The 23,523-nt window shown below is 49.8% G+C and overlaps 1 protein-coding gene across 12 annotated transcripts in view; it reads right to left on the minus strand.

Moving 5' to 3' along the window:
- nav3 (neuron navigator 3) overlaps nt 1–23,523 on the minus strand; it is an 838,834-nt gene that overhangs the window by 219,511 nt on the left and 595,800 nt on the right. The window contains exon 1 of one of the 12 annotated variants that reach the window (XM_038781104.1): nt 19,382–20,719. The exons of the other annotated variants lie outside the window; for them this stretch is intronic. Within the exon in view, the coding sequence (XP_038637032.1) occupies nt 19,382–19,760 (379 nt within the window). The 5' untranslated portion in view covers nt 19,761–20,719. Of the gene's footprint in view, nt 1–19,381; nt 20,720–23,523 lie in introns of those variants that run through there. 12 annotated transcript variants of the gene reach the window in all.

The raw sequence follows: 23,523 nt of genomic DNA on the forward strand, positions 1-23,523 counted from the left end.
CAGACTCCACACAGACAGTGACCCAGCCGGGAATCGAACCTGGGACCCTGGAGCTGTGAAGCATTTATGCTAACCACCATGCTACCCTGCTGCCCCTATGTTAATGTTAACATGAATTCACTGTAAGTTATTAGTAAATTGGATCACAATAACAAAGCATTTGGGAAATCACCACCACATACTTTAAATATAATTCAAAATACTTTCTGCTTACTGATAGTTGGTGAGAAGAACTAAATGTCTGTCTCGCCCTGTTGTTAACGGCTTGGACCCTTAATCTTCTGATATATATTAATGATAAATACCTTAGTATACTGTGTAATGATATGTATAATGTAAGGAGTGTAAAGGGTTAACAAGATGATGTTTGTGTATCTCAACACTCGTGGCACCATAGAGTAGTGATATAAATAGACCGCCTCCTAGAGTTCTGGGGGAAGGTTAGAGAAGGTTACGAGAAAGGCTGAGATAGAGTGTTAGTTTTAGTAGAGGTATTATAGATTTCTGTAGCATAGATGTAATACTGTTTTTATTAGCTATTACTTAGGAAAGTGTGCAAATCATTTAAAGTAGTGTAAAATAAACTAGCTTTCTTTCAAATGCATAGCTTGATATTCTTTGTCAACACTACGACTTTAGCCATCTTGGAGGACAAACAAGGGACATCACATGATACCAGGAGTGGAAACATTAAAATATTAAGGCATTAAGTTATTACATTTCGCTAGAATTAAAATCTAAAAAAAAGTGTTCAGACTTTGATTGCAAGACTGTTTGCAAGCCTGTTGCATCTGCTCATCCAGACAAGTCAAGACTCATGGAGAAACTGGAGACTCTGAAACAGGTACGGACATTTGGTAATATAGATTTAATTGGAAAATTTTCAAGCAGCACTTTCAGCTTACCTATCTGCCTCAGACATTGACTCAGCTAGAGATCAGTGTAAAATTGCTTTAATTTTAACAGTCGCTGGACCACAGGCAATTGAGCTATATAATACCTTCCATTTCGCCACTGATGCTGATAAAAAAATTTAGTGTGGTGGTTGAGAAATTTGACCTTCACTGCAAAGTTCAAATTAATGAGACCTATGAGAGATGTCTTTAAAAAGAGGGTTCAAAAAGATGGCAAATCCACAAATTGTTTATTATTGATCTGAGACTAAAGGCACAGACTTTTCAATCCTTGCAGCTATATTAAGGGACTAAATTGTTTTTTGAATCAAAAATGAGAAATTAAGAGAACGTTTGCTGAGACCAACAAATTTAACAATGAAAGACGCAATTGAAATGTGTTGTGCAAGTGAACTCTCAAGAAGTTAGTATTCCGATATACTGATTCGGGAGAGTGGCGTGAAACGGCACGACGGGGCTGACTGCTGAATCTGTGGCGCAGTTGAAAAATCGGCGCTCTCGGACAGCAGCCATCTTGCGAATGCGCATAGCCTTTCTGTGCATGCGCATTGGAAAAAGCAGCGCGGAACGGAAGATGACCGCTCCGTGCATGCACATTACGCAAGCAACGGCATGACGTGTGGACGTTGTGGACACACCACCCACAGAAAAACCGCCCGGCTCTCAGGAAAATCTTTCTCTAAATGTGGGAAATTGAACCATTTGATCTGCAGTGCCGTTCTGCAAAAGCAGGATCACGCTTAAAAAAAAATCAATTTCAATGAAAAAAAATAATTGTTCATAGTGTTCATACAAGTGCAGATACATCAAAATAGATAACCCTGATACTGTTATAGATGCCTACTGTCTTGAAGATTCTTTCTTTGTTGGCATTGTTGAAAACTACGAGACAACTGGCTACAGGGATGGTGCAGGAGGGAGGGTTTTGGTTTCCTGGATAATTGGGGCTCATTCTGGGGTAGGTGGGACCTCTACAAACAGGATGGTCTTCACCTGAACCAGAGGAGTACCAATATCCTGGGGGGGAGATTTGCTAGTGCTCTTGGGGGGGGGGGTTAAACTAATTCAGCAGGTGGATGGGAACCTAAATTGTAGTCCCAGTGTACAGGATGTTGAGAGTAGTGAGGTCAGGGATAGGGTTAAAAGTTCGAAAGAGGGCACCGGCAAGCAAGACGTTGGTTTGAAGTGTGTCTACGTCAACGCCAGGAGCATCCGGAATAAGGTGGGTGAGCTTGCAGCATGGGTTGGTACCTGGGATCTCGATGTTGTGGCGATTTCGGAGACATGGGTAGAGTAGGGACAGGAATGGTTGTTGCAGGTTCCATGATTTAGATATTTCTGTAAGAACAGAAGATGGTAAAGGGGGGGGGTATGGCATTGTTAATCAAGGAAAGTATTACGGCGGTAGAAAGGACGTTTGAGGACTCGTCTACTGAGGTAGTATGGGCCGAGGTTAGGAACAGGAGAGGAGAGGTCACCCTGTTGGGAGTTGTCTATAGACCTCCGAATAGTTCCAGAGATATAGAGGAAAGGATTGCAAAGATGATTCACGACAGAAGCGAGAGTAACAGGGTAGTTGTTATGGGGGACTTTAACTTTCCAAATATTGACTGGAAATACTATAGTTCGAGTACTATAGATGGGTCAGTTTTTGTGCAGTGTGTGCAGGAGGGTTTTTCTGACACAATATGTAGACAGGCCAACAAGAGGCGAGGCCACATTGGATTTGGTACTGGGTAATGAACCCAGCCAGGTTTTAGATTTAGATGTAGGTGAGCACTTTGGTGATAGTGATCACAATTCGGTTATATTACTTTAACAATGGGTAGGGATAGGTATTATACCGCAAGGCAAGAATTATAGCTGGGGAGAAGGCAATTCTGCTGCTATTCGGCAAGATTTAGGATGTATAGGATGGGGAAGGAAACTGCAGGGGATGGGTACAATCGAATAGTGGAGCTTTTTCAAGGAAACAGCTACTGCGTGTCCTGATAAGTATGTACCTGTCAGGCAGGGAGGAAGTTTGTCTGAGCAAGGGAACATGGTTTACTAAGGAAGTTGAAGCACTTGTCAAGAGGAAGAAGACGGCTTCTGTTAGGATGAGACATGAAGGCTCAGTAGGGCCTTGAGAGTTCAAGTTAGCCAGGGAAGGACCTAAAGGGAGAGTTAAGAAGAGCGAGGAGAGGACACGAAATGTTGTTGGCGGATAGGATCAAGGAAAACCTTTCTATAGGTATATCAGGAACAAAGAATGACTAGAGTAAAATTAGGGCCAATCCAGGATAGTAGTGGAAAGTGTGTGTGGAATCAGAGGAGATAGGGGAAGCGTTAAATGGATATTTCGTCAGGTTTACACTGGAGGAAGACAATGTTGTCGAGGAGAATACTCAGGTTCAGTCGACCAGGCTAGATGGAATTGAGGTGCTTCAAAAGGAGGAGGTGTAGCAATTTTAGAAATGTACAAAATAGATAAGTCCCCTGGGCCAGATGGGATTATCCTGGATTCTCTGGGAAGCCAGGGAGGAGATTGCAGAGCCCTTTGTCCTTGATCTTATGTCGTCTTTGTCGACAGGAATAGTGCCGGAAGGGACTGGAGGATAGCAATGTGTCCCCTTGTCAAGAAGGGGAGTAGAGACAACCCTGGTAATTATAGACCTGTGAGCCTACTTCGGTTGTGGGGTAAAATGTTGGAAAAGGTTAAAGAGATAGGGTTTTATAATCATCTGAAAAGAACAAGTGATTAGCGATAGTCAACACGGTTTTGTGAAGGGTAGGTCAGCCTCACAAACCTTATTGAGTTTTGAGATAGGTGACCAAACAGGTGGATGAGGTTAATAAGCGGTTGATGTGGTGTATATGGATTTCAGTAAGGCATTTTGATAAGGTTCCCCCACGGTAGGCTATTGCAGAAAATAAGGAAGTATGGGATTGAAGGTGATTTCAGCGGTTTGGATCAGTAATTGGCTAGCTGAAAGAAGACAGAGAGTGGTGGTTGATGGCAAATGTTCATCCTGGAGTTCAGTTACTAGTGGTGTACCGCAAGGATCTGTTTTGGGGCCACTGCTGTTTGTCATTTTTATAAATGACCTGGAAGAGGGTTGTAGAAGGATGGGTTAGTAAATTTGCAGATGACACGAAGGTCGGTGGAGTTGTGGATAGGCTGAAGGATGTTATAGGATACAGAGGGACATAGATAAGCTGCAGAGCTGGGCTGAGACGGGTGGCAGATGGAGTTTAATGCGGGAAAAGTGTGAGGTGGTTCACTTTGGAAGGATAGTAACAGGAATGCAGAGTACTGGGCTAATGGCAAGATTCTTGGTAGTGTAGATGAAACAGAGAGGATCTCGGCATCCAGGTCTTAAATCCCTGAAAGTTGCCACCAAGGTTAATAGGGCTGTTAGAAGGCATATGGTGTGCTAGCCTTTATCAGTAGGGGGATTGAGTTTCGGAGCCACAAGGTCATGCTGCAGCTGTACATAACTCTGGTGCGGCCGATCCTGGAGTATGCGTGCAGTTCTGGTCACCACATTATAGGATGTGGAAGCTTTGGGAAAGGGTTCAGAGGAGATTTACTAGGATGTTGCCTGGTATGGAGGGAAGGTCTTAGAGGAAAAGGCTCAGGGACTTGAGGTTGTTTTCATTAGAGAGGAGAAGGCTGAGAGGTGACTTAATAGAGACATAAGAAGTCAGAGGGTTAGATAGAGGTGGACAGTGAGAGTCTTTTTCCGGATGGAGATGACCAACACGAGGGGACCATAGCTTTAAATTGAGGGGTGGTAGATATAGGACAGATGTCAGAGGCAGTTTCTTTACCTCAGAGAGTAGTAGGGGTATGGAATGCCTTGCCTGCAACAGTAGTAGACTCGCAACTTTAAGGGCATTTAAGTGGTCACTGATAGACACATGGATGAAAATGGAATAGTGTAGGTCAGATAGGCTTCAGGATGGTTTCACAGGTCGGCGAACATCGAGGGTCGAGGGCCCGTCTGCGCTGTAAGTTCTATGTCTAACTTTAAAGTGCAATTCTTCTCCACAGATATTGCATTGAATAAAATCAGTCAGCTTGGTAAGATGAATTGAACTATTCCATTACAGGTTTAATGATACGAGATTGTGTTTAAACTGACACTCGTTGCAAATGCTAATTTAATTAATAGTTTTAATTTACCAAGTTTTTAAGGGTGCTAAGATTCAAACCACTGACTGTCAGTTATGTGACTACAATGGTAACGACATTACTCTTTAGGTTAATTGTCTTCTCATGGAATGCAGAGCATACAAAAGAATGATCGCATCTGAAGTTAGCACGACCAACACACCTGTCCTTTCCTTCGTTTGACCCGGGGCGAGGAAAGGAAAATTTCCACAGATGCGAGTTAAATGGGATTGGGGCAGTTCTCCTTCAAAAGAATGATGATGCTTCTGGAGACCTATTGCATATGCACTATACAACTTTTCAAGAAGCACTTGACTCTGGCTCATATGTTTTCTTGTCTTATTGGACTATAGGGCTACTCCTCTCACAAACTGGTTTATCTCCTGCACCGTTGTTAATGAATAGATCATGTGTACTACTCTTCCATGTTTACAACTAGCTGATCCTGATCTTCAGCCAGTCATAGAGAAAATGCAGCATCAAAAGCATCTTCAGGAGATAATACTACAACTAACATGCAAAATAGATGGAACCACTTGATCCAGGTGATCTAGTGAGAATTCAGATTCCCACTGTAGGATGGTCTGATTTAGTTATGGTCGTATGCCCAGCAGTACCTCACTCGTTTGTTATTAAAATGATAGATGGTTCTGTTCTAAGAAGAAACAGATGTGCTCTTTTAAAGTCAAATCTCAAACTTTATTTCCATGTACTGTGTATGATAGTAACTTATTGAATCCTACTACCTCAAGATCTGATGACAAACAAGGTGACTTCCAGAAAATCAGAAACATCTGAAACTCAGTCGGCTGGATTGAGAAGATAATCAAGAATCAGAAAGAAACCTGAAAGACTTAATTTGTAAAACTTTAACACATTTTGACTCACTTGTTAATTTTTGGTATACATCTCACTGTATCATGTAATATCGTTACTTATATTCTATTGTTTGCTACCATACAAACGTCTAAAAAAGGGGGATGTAATGATATGTATAATGTAAGGAGCGTAAAGGGTTAACAAGATGATGTTCATGTATCTCAACACTATGATGGCACCACCGGGTAGTCATATAACTAGACTCCGCCTCCTAGAGTTTTGGGAGGAAGGTGAGAGAAGGTTGTGAGAAGGTTAGGAGAAAGGGTTGAGATAGAGTGCTAGTTGTATTAGAGATATAGGTTTCTGTAGCATAGATTTCATACTGTTCTTTTATAATAATAATCTTTATTGTCACAAGTAGGCTTACGTTAACACTGCAATAAAGTTACTGTGAAAAGACCCCTAGTCGCACCATTTCCGGCGCCTGTTCGGGTATGCAGAGGGAGAATTCAGAATGTTTCAAACTACCAAACAGTACGTCTTTCAGGACTTGTGGGAGGAAACCAGAGCACCCGGAGGAAACCCACGCAGATACCGGGAGAGTGTGCAGACTCCACTCCAAGCCAGGGAATCGAACCTGGGACCCTGGAGCTGTGAAGCAACAGTTGCCACCCACTGTGCTACTATTCATTAGCTATTACTTAGTAAAGTGTATGAATCATTTAAAGTAGTGTAAAATAAACGAGCTTTGTTTTCAAATAGCTTGATGTTCTTTGTCAGCATTATGATTTTTAGCATCTTGGAGGGTCTACACAAGGAACTACACATACAGGCACAAACCTCCCCGGTAGTATTGTGAACTGTGAGGAGGATAGCATAGAACATCAAAATGACATAGACAAGTTGGTGGATTGGGTGGACAAGTGGCAGATGAAGTTTAATGCAGGGAAATGTGAAGTGATTCATTTTGGTAGGAAGAACATGGACAGACAGCATAAAATAAAGAGTACAATTCTAAAGGGGCTGCAGGAGCAGAGTGGCCTGGGTGCATATGTGCGTAAGTCATTGGCGATGTTAGCACAGGTTGAGAGAGTGGTTAATAAAGCTTGCAGTGTCCTAGACTTTATTAATAGGAGCATAGAGTACAAGAGTGAGGAGGTTATGTTGAACTTATATTAGACACTAATTTTTCCTCAGTTGGAGTATTCCAGCCAATTCTTTTTCTAAAATTCATTTATGGGACGTGGGTGTCGCTGGTTAGGCCAGCATTTATTGCCCATCCCGAATTACCCTTCAGAAGGTGGTGGTGAGTTGCCTTCTTGAACTGCTGCAGTCCTTCAGGTGTCGGTACACCCACTGTGCTGTTAGGGAGGGAGTTCCAGGATGTTGCCCCAGCAACAGTGCAGGAACGGCGATATATTTCCAAGTCAGGGAGGTGAGTGACTTGGAGGGGACCCTCCAGGTGATGAGGTTCCCACTAGATGGTAGTGGCTGTGAGTTTGGAAGGTGCTGACTTAGGAACCTTGGTGAGTTACTGCAGTACATCCTGTAGATGGTACACATGGCTACCATTGTTCATTGGTGGTGGAGGGTTTGAATGTTTGTGGAAGGGGGAGCAATCAAGTGGGCTGCTTTGTTCTGGATGGTGTCGAGCTTCTTGAGTATTGTTGGAGCTGCACTCATCGAGGCAAGTGGAGAGTATTCCATTACACTCCTGACTTGGTGCCTTGTAGATGGTTGACAGGCTTTAGGGGTCAGGAGGCGAGTTACTCGCCGTAGAATACTTTGACCTACCCTAGTAGCCCACAGTATTAATGTAGCTAGTCCAGTTTCCTTTTCTGATCAATGGTAACCCCTGGATGTTGATTATGGGGGGTTTCAGCGATGGTAATGCCATTGAATGTCAAGGGACGTTGGTTAGATCCTCTCTTGTGGAGATGGTCATTGCCTGACTCTTGTGTGGCACGAATGTAACTTGCCATTTGTCAGCCCAAGCCTGGATATTGTCCAGGTCTTGCTGCCTTTGGACATGGACTGCTTCATTATTTGAGGTTGAGAATGGTGCTGAACCATTGTGCAGTCATCAACAAACATCCCCACTTCTGACCTTATGATGGAAGGTAGATCATTGATGAATCAACTGAAGGTGATTAGGCTGAGGACACTACCCTGAGGAACTCCTGCAGTGATGTCCTGGAGCTGAGATGATTGACATCCCATCACCACAACCATCTTCCTTTGTGACAGGTATGACTCCAACCAGCAGAGTTCTCCCCTGATTCTCATTGACTCCAGTTTAGCTAGGGCTCCTTGATACCATACACAATCCAGATGCTGCCTTGATGTCAAGGGCAGTCACTCTCACCTCACCTCTGGAATTCAGCGCTTTTGTCCATGTTTCAACTAAGGCTGTAATGAGGTCAGGACCCTGGTGGAACCCAAACTGAGCTTCCGTGTGCAGGTTATTACCGAGTAAGTGCCGCATGTTAGCACTGTTGATGACTCCTTCCAACACTTTGCTGGTGATGTAGAGTAGAATGACAGGGCAGCAATTGGATTTGTCCTGTTTCTTGTGTACAGTACACACCTGGGCAATTTTCCACATTGCCAGGTAGATGCTAGTGTTGTAGCTGTACTGGAGCAGCTTGGCTAGGGGTGCGGCAAGTTTTGGAGCACAAGTCCTTCAGTATGACTGCTGGGATATTGTCAGGGTCCATAGCCTTTGCAGCATCCAGTATCTTCAGCCATTTCTTGATATCACGTGGAGTGCATTGTATTGGCTGAACACTGACATCTGTGATGCTGGGGCTCTCTGGAGGAGACGGAGATGGATCATCCACTTGGCACTTCTGGCTGAAGATTATTGTGAATGCCCTCAGCCTTGTATTTTGCACAAAAGGCAATTTATCATGGCCAGTACGACCCTCTGGCAGTGCAGCGCTATCTCAGATACTGACCCTCTGACAGTGCAGCACTCCCTCAATACTGACCCTCTGATGGTGTATAACTACCCTCAGTACTGATGCTCTGACAGTGCAGGTGTTTACCTCAGTACTAACCCTGTGACAATACAGCACTCTCTCAGTTACTGATCCTCCAACAGTGAAGTGCTCCCTCACTGCTAACTCTCGGGACAGTGCAGCACTCCCTCAGTAAGGATATTTCTGACAGTGCACCACTCTCTCGGTACTGACACTCCGGTAGTGCAGCATTCATGGTACTGATCTGACAGTGCAATCCTCCCTCAGTACTGACTCTGACAGTCCAGTGCTGCTCAGCACTGTCTCTCTGATAGTGCAGCAGTTCCTCAGTGCAGACCTCAGGCAGTGCACTCTTGGAGAGTCAGTCCTGCAGGAGCGATGCACTGTTGGGAGTTCATTAGATATTAACACAGTGGGCTAAACATCTGGCTTGTAATACAGTAGTCCCCCGTTATACCGCGCTCCGCAATACCGCGGTTCGCGATATACCGGGGGGGGCTGATGGACCCCAACTGTCAGTTGTGTCAATTTCAGCGGCCGGCTCCGGAGAAGGAAGCTGCTCTCACTGAAATAATCAGCCCGCCGCTGAAATTGACACTGCCCGCTGCTCTCTCCCTCCAATCCAACTTTTAAGTTTTAATGTTTCTGATTGGAGGGAGGAGAGCAGCCGGCAGTGTCAATTTCAGCGGCCGGCTCACTTTGATCCAGAGAGGGAAGCTGCTCTCTCACTGAAACAATCAGCTGGCCGCTGAAATTGACACTGCCGAGGGGGGGGCGGGTGTTGGGGGGGGGGGGGGGGGGGGGGGGGGGGGGTGTTGGGGGGGGGGGGTGTTGGGGGGGGGGGGGTGTGGGGGGGGGGGGTGGGGGGGGGGGGGGTGTGGGGGGGGGGGGGGGTGTTGGGGGGGGGGGGTGTTGGGGGGGGGGGGTTTGGGGGGGGGGGGGTGTTGGGGGGGGGGGGGTGTGGGGGGGGGGGGGGGGGGGGGGGGGGGTGTTGGGGGGGGGGGGTGTTGGGGGGGGGGAGAAGGGAGGGGGCGGGGTGGGGGGGTAGAAGGGGGCGGGTGGGAGGGGGCGGGTGTTGGGGGGGAAGAAGGGAGGGGGGGGAAAAGGGAGGGGGCGGGTGTGGGGGGGGGGGGAGAAGGGAGGGGGGCGGATGTTGGGGGGGGAGAAGGGAGGGGGCGGGTGTGGGGGGGGTGTGGGGGGGGGGGGAGAAGGGAGGGGGCGGGGTTGGGGGGGGGAGAAGGGAGGGGGCGGATGTTGGGGGGGGCGAGAAGGGAGGGGGCGGGTGTTGGGGGGGGGAGAAGGGAGGGGGGAGAAGGGAGGGGGGGAGAAGGGAGGGGGGGAGAAGGGAGGGGGGGGAGAAGGGAGGGGGGGGAGAAGGGAGGGGGGAGAAGGGAGGGGGGGAGAAGGGAGGGGGCGGGGTGTTGGGGGGAGAAGGGAGGGGGCGGGTGTTGGGGGGGGAGAAGGGAGGGGGGGAGAGAAGGGGGGGGGGGAGAAGGGAGGGGGGGGAGAAGGGAGGGGGGGGAGAAGGGAGGGGGGGGAGAAGGGAGGGGGGGAGAAGGGAGGGGGCGGGTGTTGGGGGAGAAGGGAGGGGGCGGGGTGTTGGGGGGGGGAGAAGGGAGGGGGCGGGTGTTGGGGGGGGGAGAAGGGAGGGGGGGTGTTGGGGGGGGAGAAGGGGGGGGAGAAGAGGGGGGGAGAAGGGGGGAGAGGAGGGGGGGTGTTGGGGGGCGGGTGTTGGGGGGGAGAAGAGGGGGGGCGGGTGTTGGAGGGGGGTGTTGGAGGGGGGAGAGGAGGGGGGGCGGGTGTTGGGGGGGAGAGGGGGGGGCGGGTGTTGGGGGGGAGAGGAGGGGGGGCGGGGTTGGGGGGGGAGGAGGGGGGGGGGGTGGGGGGGGAGGGAGGGGGAGGGGTGTTGGGGGGGGAGGAGGGGGGGGGGGGTGTTGGGGGGGGGAGAGAGGGAGGGGGCGGGGTGTTGGGGGGGGGAGAGAAGGGAGGGGGCGGGTGTTGGGGGGGGAGAAGGGAGGGGGCGGGTGTTGGGGGGGAGAAGGGGGGAGAAGAGGGGGGAGAAGGGGGGGGTGTTGGGGGGCGGGTGTTGGGGGGGAGAAGAGGGGGGGCGGGTGTTGGGGGGGGGAGAGGAGGGGGGCGGGTGTTGGGGGGAGAGGAGGGGGGGGGGGGTTGGGGGGGAGAGGAGGGGGGGGGGGGGGGGGGGAGGAGGGGGGGGGGGGGGGGGGGGGGGGGTGGGGGGGGGGGGGGGGGGGTGGAGGGGGGGGGGGGGGGGGGGGGGGGGGGGGGGGGGGGGGGGGGGGGGGGGGGGGGGGGGGGGTGGGGGGGGGGGGGGGGGGGGGGGGGGGGGGGGGAGGGGGGGGGGGGGGGGGGGGGGTGTGGGGGGGGGGGTGTGGGGGGGGGGGGGGGGGGGGTGGGGGGGGGGGGTGGGGGGGGGGGGGGGGGGGGGGGGGGGGGGGGGGGGGGGGGGGGGGGGGGGGGGGGGGGGGGGGGGGGGGGGGGGGGGGGGGGGGGGGGGGGGGGGGGGGGGGGGGGGGGGGGGGGGGGGGGGGGGGGGGGGGGGGGGGGGGGGGGGGGGGGGGGGGGGGGGGGGGGGGGGGGGGGGGGGGGGGGGGGGTGGGGGGGGGGGGGGGGGGGGGGGGGGGGGGGGGGGGGGGGGGTGTTGGGGGGGGTGGGGTGTTGGGGGGGCGGGTGTGGGGGGAGAGGAGGGGGGCAGGTTTGGGGGGGGAGAGGAGGGGGGGCGGGTGTTGGGGGGGGAGAGGATGGGAGGCGGGTGTTGGGGGAGGGGAGGCGGGTTGCTTGGGGGGGAGAGGAGGCGGCGGGTGTTGGGGGGAGAGGAGGGGGGCGGGTGTGGGGGGGGAGAGGAGGGGGGGCGGGTGTGGGGGGGGGGGAGGAGGGGAGGCGGGGTGTTGGGGGGGAGGGGAGCGGCGGGGTGTGGGGGGAGAGGAGGGGGGGGCGGGTGTTGGGGGGGAAAGGAGGGGGGGGGCGGGTGTTGGGGGGGAGGAGGAGAGGGGGGGCGGGTGTGTGTTGGGGGGGTGGGCGAGAGGAGGAGTCGGGTGGGGGGGGACCCCCCCTGCGGGTGTGGGGGGGGAACCCCCTGCGGGTGTGGGGGAGACCCCCCTGCGGGTGTGGGGAGACCCCCCTGCGGGTGCGAACCGGAGGGGTTGTGGGGGGGTAGAGGGGGGAGCCGCAGGGTTGTGGGGGGGAGAGGGGTCTAGTTGGAGGATGTGGGGGAGAGGGGCAAGCCGGAGGAAAAAAAAGAAATTGACACTGCCGGCTGCTCTCTCCCTCCAATCAGAAACATTAAAACTTAAAAGTTGGATTGGAGGGAGAGAGCAGCCGGCAGTGTCAATTTCAGCGGCCGGCTGATTTCAGTGAGAGCAGCTTCCCTCTCCGGATCAAAGTGAGCCGGCCGCTAAAATTTTAATTGGATCCACGATGGGGTTTTAAATTTATTTAAAAATCTATGCTAGCGCTTCCCATTGTGAGTCTACGGGGGTCTGACCTCTCCCCCGCCCCCCCCCCCCCCCCCCCCCCCAGACTCACAATGGGAAGCGCTAGCATAGATTTTAAATAAATTTAAAACCCCCATCATGGATATCCGCGGCTCGGTTACAACGCGGGTGGGGGTCTTGGACCCCAACACCCGCGTTATAAAGGGGGACTACTGTACAGAACAATGCCAGCAGTGCGGGTTCAAATCCCGCACCAGCCTCCCGAACAGGCACCGTAATGTTGCAACTAGGGGCTTTTCACAGTAACTTCATTGAAGCCTACTTGTGACAATAAGCGATTAGTATTTTTATTATTATTATATGTGCTGGGTTCCTCCATCATTGAGGATGGGGATATTTGTGGAGCATCTTCCTCCAGTGAGTTGTTACATGTCCACCACCTTCAGGGCTGCATGTGGCAGGACTGAAGAGCTTAGATCTGATGCATTGGTTGTAGAATTGCTTAACTCTTTCTAGTACTTGCTGCTTATGCTGTGTCTGTGTTGTAGCTTCACCAGGTTAACAGCTCATTTTTCAATATGCATGGTTTTGCTCCTGGCATGCCCTCCTGCACTCTTCATTGAACCAGGGTTGATCCACTGGCTTGGTGGTAATGGTAGAGTGGGGGATATGCCAGGCCATGAGGTTGCAGATTGTGTTGAATACAATTCTGCTGCTACCAATGGCCCACAGTGACACACGGATGCCAGTCTTGAGTTGCCAGATCTGTTCGAAGTCTATCCCATTTAGCATGGTGGTAGTGCACACAACACAATGAAGTGTATCCTCAATGTGGAGACGGGACTTTGTCTCCACAAGGACTGTGCGGTGTTCACTTCTACTGATATTGTCATGGATTGATGCATCTACAGCAGGCAGATTGGTGAGGATGAGGTAAAGTATGTTTTTCCCTCTTGTTGGTTCCCTCACCACCTGCTGCCGTCTCAGTCTAGCAGCCATGTCCTTTAGGACCAGCCAGCTCGGTCTCTGGTGGTACTACCGAGTCACTCTTGGTGATGGACAGTGAAGTCCCCCACCCAGAGCATATTCGGTCTTGCCACCCTCAGTGCTTCCTCTAAGTGGTGGTTAATATGGAGGAGCACGGATTCATCGGCTGATGGTGGCGGTATGTGGTAATCAGCAGGAGGTTTCCTTGCCCATGTTTAAATTGAAGCCATGAGACTTCATGGGGTCCAGAGTCAATGTTGAGGACTCCAGAGCAATTCTCTCGATTGTATACTACTGTGCTACCTCTGCTTGGTCTGTCCTGTCAGTAAGATAGGACAACCTGGAATGGTAATTGTGCTGTCTTGGTGCTGCCCTTTATGAAGGGTGTGAAGACAGTAACAGAGAGCACAGAAAAGATTTATGAGACTGGTCCAGTGATGAAGAACTTCAGTTGTGAAGATAGATTGGAGAAGTTGGGAAGTTTTCCTTGGAGAAAAGAAGGCTGAGAGGAGATATGATAGAGATATTTAAAATTACGAGGGGTTTGGACACAGCAATTAGGGAGAAACTGTTCCCTTTGAGGAAAGAATTGATAAATGAGAGAACAAGGATTAAAAGTAATCAGTAAAAGAAGCAATAGTGATGGGAGGAGAAGCATTTTCAGGCAGCAAGTGGTTAAGGTCTCATATATGCTGCCTGAGAATGTGGGGAAGTCAGGTTCAATTGATGCATTTAAGAGATAACGAGACTGTGATCTGAAGAGCAAGAATGTGCAAGTTACAGGGAGAAGAAAGGAGAAAGGCATTCGGGGCGAGTACTACGCTTGGCAGGCACTGGGCTGGATTCTCCGACTTTGAGGTTATGTCCGGAGCATGTGTCCAGTATTACGACCAAAAAGTCAACACCGCCCTGCACCGATGCTCCCCCTCCCCGGTGGGGGGCTAGCAGATGCGCCACATAAAGCCCCGGCTTTACCTGCAGATATGGATGGAGAATTGCCAGGTCCGTGGCTGTGCATGCGCACGGCGGCGACCTGAGGCGGTCGCGCCATACAACATGAACCGGTCTGCCAGATAGTGCCCCTGTAACCCCCTCGCCACCCCCGGACCATGCCCCCACCAGTCGCCCCAGCACCGCCGAAGCCCCCCCCCCCCTCGACTGTGGCGGTGCTGGGGGCAGCCGTGTGTACAATCTACACGATGCACTGCAGTAACTAGCTAAGGTTCCTTAGACAGCATCTTCCAAACCCATGATCAATACCATCCAGAAGGACAAGCAGCAGCAGCCTGGGAACCCCACCACTGGAGGCCCTACAAGTCACTCAGCGCCCTGATTTGTAAATATATTGCCGTTCCTTCACTGTCACTGGGTTAAAATCCTGGAACTCTCTCAGCAAGGTTGACAAGACATCAGAGCACATGTGCCCACGCCGTCGGGAGTCGACCCATCGGGGGCGGAGCATCGGGGGATGGCTTCAGGTGACGTCGTGAGGCCGTCCCAACGGTGTGCAGCTTACTCACCAATGATGCTGTTTTGGAGGGGGTGCAATCCCCGATTTCGGATTAGAAATGGATTGTCTTTCTAATCGCCAAAAGCGATTTCGCCATCAGCAATCGGAGAATCCAACCCTATGTTCACACACCAGAGGAGAATTGCTGTAGATTACCTTTCCCCATGGGAGCGCAAATCAGGATGCTATTCAGTATCCTCGCCATGCATAAGGTGGGGTTCTCGAGGAAATCGTGTTATCAGGCTGCCATTTGAAACAGCTGCAGGCTTTCATCATTCATCTCTCTTCATGGGTGAGTGCCTCTAAGTGCTGAAATTCCCAATGTTTACAAACATAAACCACATCAAAGAGACATAAGTGCATTGCAATCTCATGCTTGAGTGACTGGATTGCACTTACCTCTCTTTGATGTGGTTGATGTTTGTAAACATTGAGGTTTTTGTTTCTTAGAAGCACACCCATGAAGGAAGACGAATTGAATCACAGCTGCAGCTGTTTCATGGAAGCCGTTCATCACAGCCCACTACTGGAAATAATGACTCGCAGCTATTAATCTGAAGGGTTGAAAGACAGATCACAGCTGCTCTCTTTCCAGGAATGTACACATGGCGCCACCAGGTAAGTGTTACAACTGTAATTTCTGTCATACCCCTGTCGGGACTGCTCTCTAACTTTCAAGCTAGAGGGTGGTAGGGGTGGGCGGTGAGGGTGGACCCTCGGAACACTTTTGGCTTTGGGGCAACTCCCTGAAGGGGTTACACCCTTGGTCCAGCATGAGGGCCACCATGTCAAGCTCAGGTTTGGTGAGACCTGCAATAATCCGTGCCCACACGATTCCCAGCCCAGAGGACCGGAGGAGAATCATGGAGGGCTGTAAATGGATCATTAAGTCCAATTTGCATTCATTTACATCCTCCCGCTGATGCACAGGCGCGAACCCCGAACCCGCTGTAAGTGCTGGGCCGGAAGAGAATTGCGATCGGATCGGCACCCAGCGACGGCCAGTGCCCATTCTGATTGTTCGATTGTCCGCAACTTCAGGGGACCCCACTACTGGCAGTAGGTGATAGAGAATCCCGGCCTAGGTGAATTGCTCATTCGGAGAGTTGGTACAGACACGATGGGCCAAATGCCCTCCAATTCTGAACTGTAACAATTCTGTCCATAATAAAATTAGAACCAAGAGGGCAGCACAGTGGCGCAGTCGGTTAGCCCTGCAGCCTCATGGCGCCGAGGTCCCAGGTTCGATCCCGGCTCTGGGTCACTGTCCGTGTGGAGTTTGCACATTCTCCCCGTGTTTGCGTGGGTTTCGCCCCCGCAACCCAAAGATGTGCAGGCTAGGTGGATTGGCCAGGCTAAATTGCTCCTTAATTAGAAAAAAATAATTGGGTACTCTAAATTTTTTTTTTTAAAATTAGAACCATGTCCCTTCAGGGTGGTGCCAGAAGCCTTTCTTCACACAAAGGGGAGTGAAAATCCGAACTCTCTCCCACAAACAGCTGCTGAGTCTGGGGGTCAATTAAAAATTTTAAAACTGGGTTTGAAAGAGATTTGTCAGGTAAATGGTTTAAGGGATATGGAGCCAAGGTGAGTAGATGAATTTGAGAATCAGATCAGTCAGGATCTCATTGAATGGTGAAAGAGACTTGAGGGGCTGAATGGCCTCCACCTGTTTCTATGTCACGTAATGTTTGGTAAATTTACCAGAAGTGCACTGACTGTAGATAATCTACACAACCCAGATACTTTACTGAGCAGTCATATTTAAACATGACAATGCTTATTTAAATCCGCGATCAATCTAAAGATAAATTAAATCAATTCTGATTGCTAATCCCTAGATGCATCCCAGGTTATTAGCTATTCTCATATAATTACTTTTTTATTTAAATATTCCCGTGCTCAGTCTTGTTCTAAAAGTGATAGGGATTCACTGATGTGCAGAAAGCGAAAGGGCACCCTCGGGAGTTTTTAAGTCTTAAGAAGCCTCACCAGAAACTGTTGCTGGGAGTGACTGTAAAATGGATGGGGTGTTTTGTTTTACCTGAGTGAAGCAGGCTGGTGGGCAGCTAAAAGGCACAGGTCATCTACAGACCCTTAAAGCTGACTGGACCTAACAAGCCTGAGTTTTTATCCTTGTTCCACTAAATGGGCAGAGAGGACGCCCACTCAAAATTGGCCTGGGTCCTTTTTACCTTCGGTTTGCCGGGCCCTGATATAATTCCTAGCAGTAGGACCCAAATGGGAAATTTCAGTCAAACCAGGGCCTCTGGCTCAAAACCAGAAGAAGCTCCAGAAGTTGTTTAACTTTTTGTAAACGTCCTTGGAGGGAAGGGAGGAGATAGGTGTCCCCAACCCTGAAATTCTGCTGGGTTTTTTTTCCTGATATTGGCGATCGAACTGCAACAACTGTTGTAAGACATCAGTTGTGGATTTAAGTAGCCTGACGTCTCATTTAGGCAAGGTTGAATTTTTTATCAAGTAGCCCCTGGTCATCGATGGACTAAGGTGACCTGACTTTCAGTCCCGACTGATGGCATCCTTTGAAAATCACCTTCACACCTTCATTTCTAGAAAAACTGCACTGAAGTTACAACTGGAGAAATCACCAAGTAAATTCACCTCAGGGTGATTTCTGCCATTGCTCTTAATGGGAGCTTGCTGTGTGTAGATTGGCTGCCACACCCTTCTCCATTATGACAGGATTACACTTCCAGAAGCATTTCATTGATTGTGAAGCACTGGAGAATATTCCAAGGATGTGAAAGGCGCAATATAAATGCTATTTCTTCCGTTCCAGTTGTTGTGGGTGACACTCATCTAATTGGCTCATTACGGCTGGCCAAACACTCGTTTGGATTCATTTTGGCACCAAGCGTCTGGAACTCATGGCCTCTTGAACTTCTCAAGAAACAGAATTAAGGAACCAAATTCTATTGCCATCATTTCACCATTGTGAAAATAATTCTCAGTTGGATTCCATGGATTCCAGAACTTTCTACAGCATAGAGATTGGTTTGCACGGGCAGTTTTGGAAGAGGTTCGTCTGAAGTTGGGCCTTGTTTAAATAAAAGCTACAGAGCAGTTGACACATGCTGTTCCTCCACATTCAAGTGAGTAATCTTTTCAACAAACCTATTGGCCAGGTTCTCAGGCAGTTGGGGGGGGAGGGGGGGGTAAAATTGTGTGGTCTGGATTCCTTCTGAGTTCTGTCAGCCCCCACCTGGTTGTGGCACGACCTCAGACTGGAAACCCGCCCTTGCCCCAATTAAGGCTCTACAGTGACCACTTAACATTCATTTAAAGGTCTTTTCCTGCTCAGCCTCAATTTTTCGGCTGGCAGGCGGATGATAGATTTGGGGGGTGGGGGTGAAATTGAACAAAGTTTGATCTCCAGCAAAAAGAGGGGACGGGAGGGCGTCACCATCAGAACCCTCCTTCTGAGTGGGAGTTCCCTCGCTTGGAGGCCCTCCTCACCGACCAAACTCCCGGAAATGCTAATCTCCCTCTTTGCAACCCCAAGACCTTCCCAACACCCTCCCAACCCCATTGATACGTAATCCCTGCCCCTTAACATTCCTCCAGTTCCTGCCGTTTTGTTCCAGACAGCTGGCAGCAGTGCCTCTTCTGGCCACTACAGCGCTGTTCCTGGAATAACAGTTAAGGTGACAGCCAATCATGTTGGCCGTCATCTCCTCAAGGTGGAACTTCTTCCCAGTGATCGGTGGAAGTCCCACCTTCCACCAATCGATGCTCGTTGCAGCGTGAAATAGCATCAGGCCTGCTGGAGTCAGTGGTGATGTGGCCGAATACCCGCCATCCTGAAAATTCTGGCCATTGTTTTGGTGACATCCTCCAGAGGCCCATTAAATAACCATGAGGCTACATGCACACCAGGCTTTCAGGGTTGACCAATGCTTGCAAAAGGAGGACTCGGATTGGTAAACTCATTACCTGCATATTGAAAGAATAAAATGTGGCTCTTTTTCCTGGTTCTTACAAATATGGTGGGTGTCACACTTCTGGCAATTGAAGAAGTGCCTCAGATTGCCTGCCATAATGAATACTGAGGCGCCCACTTTGCACTTAAAAACTGGCACAACACTAATGAATTTCTTGGCCCACAAGTTATATCAATTGCAGCCAATGACTTAGATTGGTTCAATGACTCAAACAGGCTAGCAATGGTTAATGTGTAATAGGAAAATGTTGCTGAATACACAACGAGTCAATTGTAGGACAGAATAATTAGTTTCAATCGTCCATCACAGTGTCTTAGGACATTATTGAGAAGTTCACAGTTTTTCGAGCAATATCTTTCAATAGGTTTAGTGATTCACAAATCATCAATGCCGCAGTGTGCCTCACTATGCTTCTTGATAAGATGGATCATTATTTTACCTGTGGGTCACAGACAATATAAATTGTAACCGTTGTTTTGTGGAAAGCCAAACATTGAAAGAGATAAACAACAAGAAAAGAGCTCCCAACTAAATGGCTGTATTCAATTAATATCCACAATATATATTCTTTTAAATGTTCCACAGAGCAAATATACTCACCAAGTAGATTTGTGTAAAGTACTTGTTCCAGGTCTCCCAGCATGGTTAGGATGATATCTGTGTCTAACTGAGCAACTCCTTCTCGAGGACAGCCCACTTCTTCCAGCACTTTCTGCTTTCTCATAACCTTACACTCTCCAGTAAGAATTTCATCCTCTGACTTACTATTGGCAGTGCTGAATTTAGTAAGTTTATTGGTGAGTTTGACTTCAGTCCGCTGGCATCTGAAGGCTGTGCCTGCTATCTGGCCATTTCCATCCATCCCGGGCGCACAAGCTTCCTTCATATCTGTGCCAGCTCGAGGGAGCGAGTGCTCGGAGACGGAGAGGGACCTGGATAGCGGGCAGGCACCAGACCTGAACTCCCCACTGAATGGCATGGCACCCCGCTCCACCCCATCTTCCACCCAGCCCCTGCCGTTGAGCAGGTACAGCCTGCGCCCGCCTTCGCCCAGCAATGCTAAGTTCGTTAGGGACTTCTGCCTGCGCAGGGAGGTAGCATGTGTGGCACCGCAGTTCTTAATACTGACAGATCTGATGACCTTTGCATCATCCTCCCTCTTCTCTTTGCCTTTCGGTGGCTGGAAGCTCAGTCCCCGATCAGAGGATAGAGTGTGTTCACTAGAGTCACAAAGATCTTCACCATGACGCTCCCAGACCCTGACATTCTACCCATCCACTCGTGACAGCCACAGCTACATCTTCCGGATGAAGGAGCGATTCCAATCTCTCTAGGGGAAGGCAGGATGTGTCACGAGTGCAGCTCCCCCTTATATCACTGACACTGCAGTGATGTTTAAATAACATGATGTGCGCTCAGGCAGGAAGAGTGTGCCGAATAGTCTTTCACTGTTGTGGAGAAATCCCCACAAGCCAAATTGTGCGAGCTGCTTCTTCAGATGACAGGTTGAGTGATTGCCGCCTCTGTAAGTCTTCATATCTTTGACGAAGCTCCTCCGATACGACAAGGTCAGGACAGGATAAATACAAGATCGAAAAATGAGCAGACGAATATTCCTCTCACGAGAAGAAGCATCGAGGCGAACCTTCACACCAACCACCCCCGAGAACTAAAATGCAAAGAGAGAGCGAGCGAGAGAGAGAGAGAGAGACGGTCCCTTGGAGCGGGCAGCAGTGAGGCTGCTGTGAATGTAGCACCCACTTGAATGTGCAGGAAGCAATGAAAGAGATGGAATATCTGTGTGCCCAATGCCAGGCACACCTCTTTTAGTATTCAACCTGCATCTCAAATCTATCCCTGTTCTCTCTCTCTACTGCAGTGGCTGCAGCTCCTGAAAGGGCTGAGTAAACAAAAGGCAAAAAAAAGAGCTTTGGAGCCACTCGATTATAAATAACACAAGTTTTATGCAAAAGGAGGTGGCAGAATGGAAGAGAGCTGTGCCTGTCTGACTCCATCATCAGCCGTCTGTCAGTCAGGCCATACAGGAATTTTAAGGTTGAAGCTTTTTAAGGTAGTTAAAGTAATTACGTATCAATATGTTGGGAATTGCCCTGAAGGGAGACCGGATAGGAGTCATGCACTCTTCTATCTGATACAGAGGTATCTTGGGGACTTCACCATATGTTTACAGGAGAGGTGCGAAACTTTACAAGATTTGGCATTGCGGTTTACTACACAGGTCAAGATTGCTTGGAATCGTGAATTTCAAAATGATCTTTGACGCCTTGGTGGTAATCTCTTTGTAAAGTGAGCAGGAGCATCTCCAGAGATGGCAGGGGGGGTTGATGGCAGTAAAGCTCAGTTAGGCAATAGTGATTCTAAAATTCGATCAATAAGGTGGGAATGGGCAGTAACAGCAGAAATGAAGATGAATTACTGAGAATCCAGAGAAAAGCGGAGAGGGGGGGAAATTCAGACTCAGCTTCTGGAACTGAGAATCTGGCACTGTCACTCCCTCGGTCTCCCCTCGCCCAAACCCACAATAAATGGGTCAATTGAAATTTATTGGGTTAGAGTATCAAGGGACACAGAGAAAAGATGAGTTTTGTGAGGGCCACGAGGAATCCAGCTCGAGTTTTCAGGATACAAAGGAATAACATTTATTTACAATAATATATATACAACAGCAGCAGCAACTTCCCTTGCTGCTCACTCCTCTCTCCCTCTGGTTCCAAACTGGCCAGCTCTATTTATGCAGGGAGACTGCTAATGATTTCTCCGCCCCCCTCATTGGGGAAGCTCATACTCCCACAGGATTGTGGGATTGTCATTAGTCCCCAGCCAATGGTAAGCAGGCAGGTTATAACATCCCTCCCCCACCAAAGTCCAAGGAATCCACCGAAGACCCTGGCGAAGGAGGGCGTCGGACTCGTTTTGCCGCAGGCCGGACACCATTTGCACAAGGCGCTGGATCGGGCGGCGTGTAACGAGATGGAGACCGGTGCTTCCGTGATGAACGGCGTAACGGTTGTACATCCACGGCCCATGGGCCAGAGGATTCCCCCTCTGAGGTGTCTTGTGTCTCCATCTCGGAGTCAGAGTCTGCTGCCTCCATCACCTCGGCGTCTTTATCTCCACGCGGTTCTGTCACGGCCTGCGCAGGCTTTGAGTGAGGCACCAGAGGAAGACTGTGAGGAATACTTCCCATTGTGTCTGGTCTCTGAGGCTGTAGAAATGAGCTCCTGGGGCAGGGAATCTTTGGAAGGGATAGTCTTCTGGACCGAACATGGTCTACATGTTTGCGCTGGAGGCGCCCCTGGGCTTGTACCTGGTAAGAGATAGGGCCCGTTTGGCAAAAGATTACGCCAGGGACCCACTGGGCACCACCAGAAAAATTCCGAACGAACACTGGGTCACCGGGCATAAACTGCCGAATCGGCCGATGCCGAGAAAAACCATGTCCCTGCCGTTCTCGTGTGCGGCGTGTTTTTGCGCCAATGTCCGGGAAAATCATGCTACTCCGTTGTGCTTGCACGCGTGGGTTTGAATCCCATCCTAGTCGCCAGTTTTGTGAGGGCCACGAAGAATCCAGCATGAGTTTTCAGGATACAAAGAAATAAAATTTATTTACAATAACATATATATATATATATATACAACAGCAGCAGCAGCAACTTCCCTTGCTGCTCACTCCTCTCTTCCTCTGGTTCCAAACTGGCCAGCTCTATTTATGCAGGGAGTTGCTAATGATTTCTCCGCCCCCCTCATTGGGGAAGCTCATACTCCCACAGGATCGTGGGATTGTCATTAGTCCCCAGCCAATTGTAAGCAGGCAGGTTATAACAATGAGCATTGAGGTAGATTTCAGTTCCAGTCTAACTGAATATTGGACAACGGCTGAATATCCTCCTCCTGCCGAGGATCCCACAGTACAAAGTGAGGAACAGAGAATAAGTGGGAATAACAGGTAACTGAAGGTAACGAGTGTTTGAAGAGGACACGGACAAGTTAGTAGAGAAGCTAAAAGAAGGTAACAACGTGAGATGTTATTATGCCTGGAATAGGATTGCTGATTTGATTCAATCGCCTAGCTCCATTGTGTGCTAAGTGCAGCCTGGTGAAACAGAGCTAATTATTGCATTGTGAAGATTGCTTCCAGTGTGGTTTGCAGCCTGCTGTACTCATTAGTAAGCTATTTATGGGAACTGAACCTGATTGTCCAACAGTGGGCCGGACTTTGCCTGAACTTGGCAATGTAAAAGGATGAGGGGCAGCTGTCTCTAAAGAACTAGGTGTGGAAGTCGTGTTTGAGCCTCTCTCCAATGCCTTTCCCTCTGATATGACCATTTTTATCACAATTATCTTCAACTTTCGAACTACCTTCTTTTTTCTAAGCTCAGGCGAGTCTGTTTATTCGTGTGGAGCAGCCGATGCACACTGCATTACGTCCACCATCATGGTGCCAAGGTAATTTAGTGTTGGACAAGCCATCTGTTGTGAATGTGATTTGCCCTGTGGATATGATGGATGGTGTCAGCAGAACATTGATTTGGCAACACTGGCAGACAGACAGATAGAAATGTAGAAAGAGCAAGTGCTGAAAATCAGAGATAAGGAAAAGCAAAATGTCGGCAGTACACAGCAGGACAGCAGGCTAGTGAGAACATGGAAAGGGAAAGGGGGAGGGTCAGGCATTAATCTTTCTAATCGAAGGGCCTTCATGAACTCTGCATCTTAGCAGC

Source organism: Scyliorhinus canicula, chromosome 20, assembly GCF_902713615.1.
Source record: "Scyliorhinus canicula chromosome 20, sScyCan1.1, whole genome shotgun sequence".
NCBI lineage: Eukaryota > Metazoa > Chordata > Chondrichthyes > Carcharhiniformes > Scyliorhinidae > Scyliorhinus > Scyliorhinus canicula.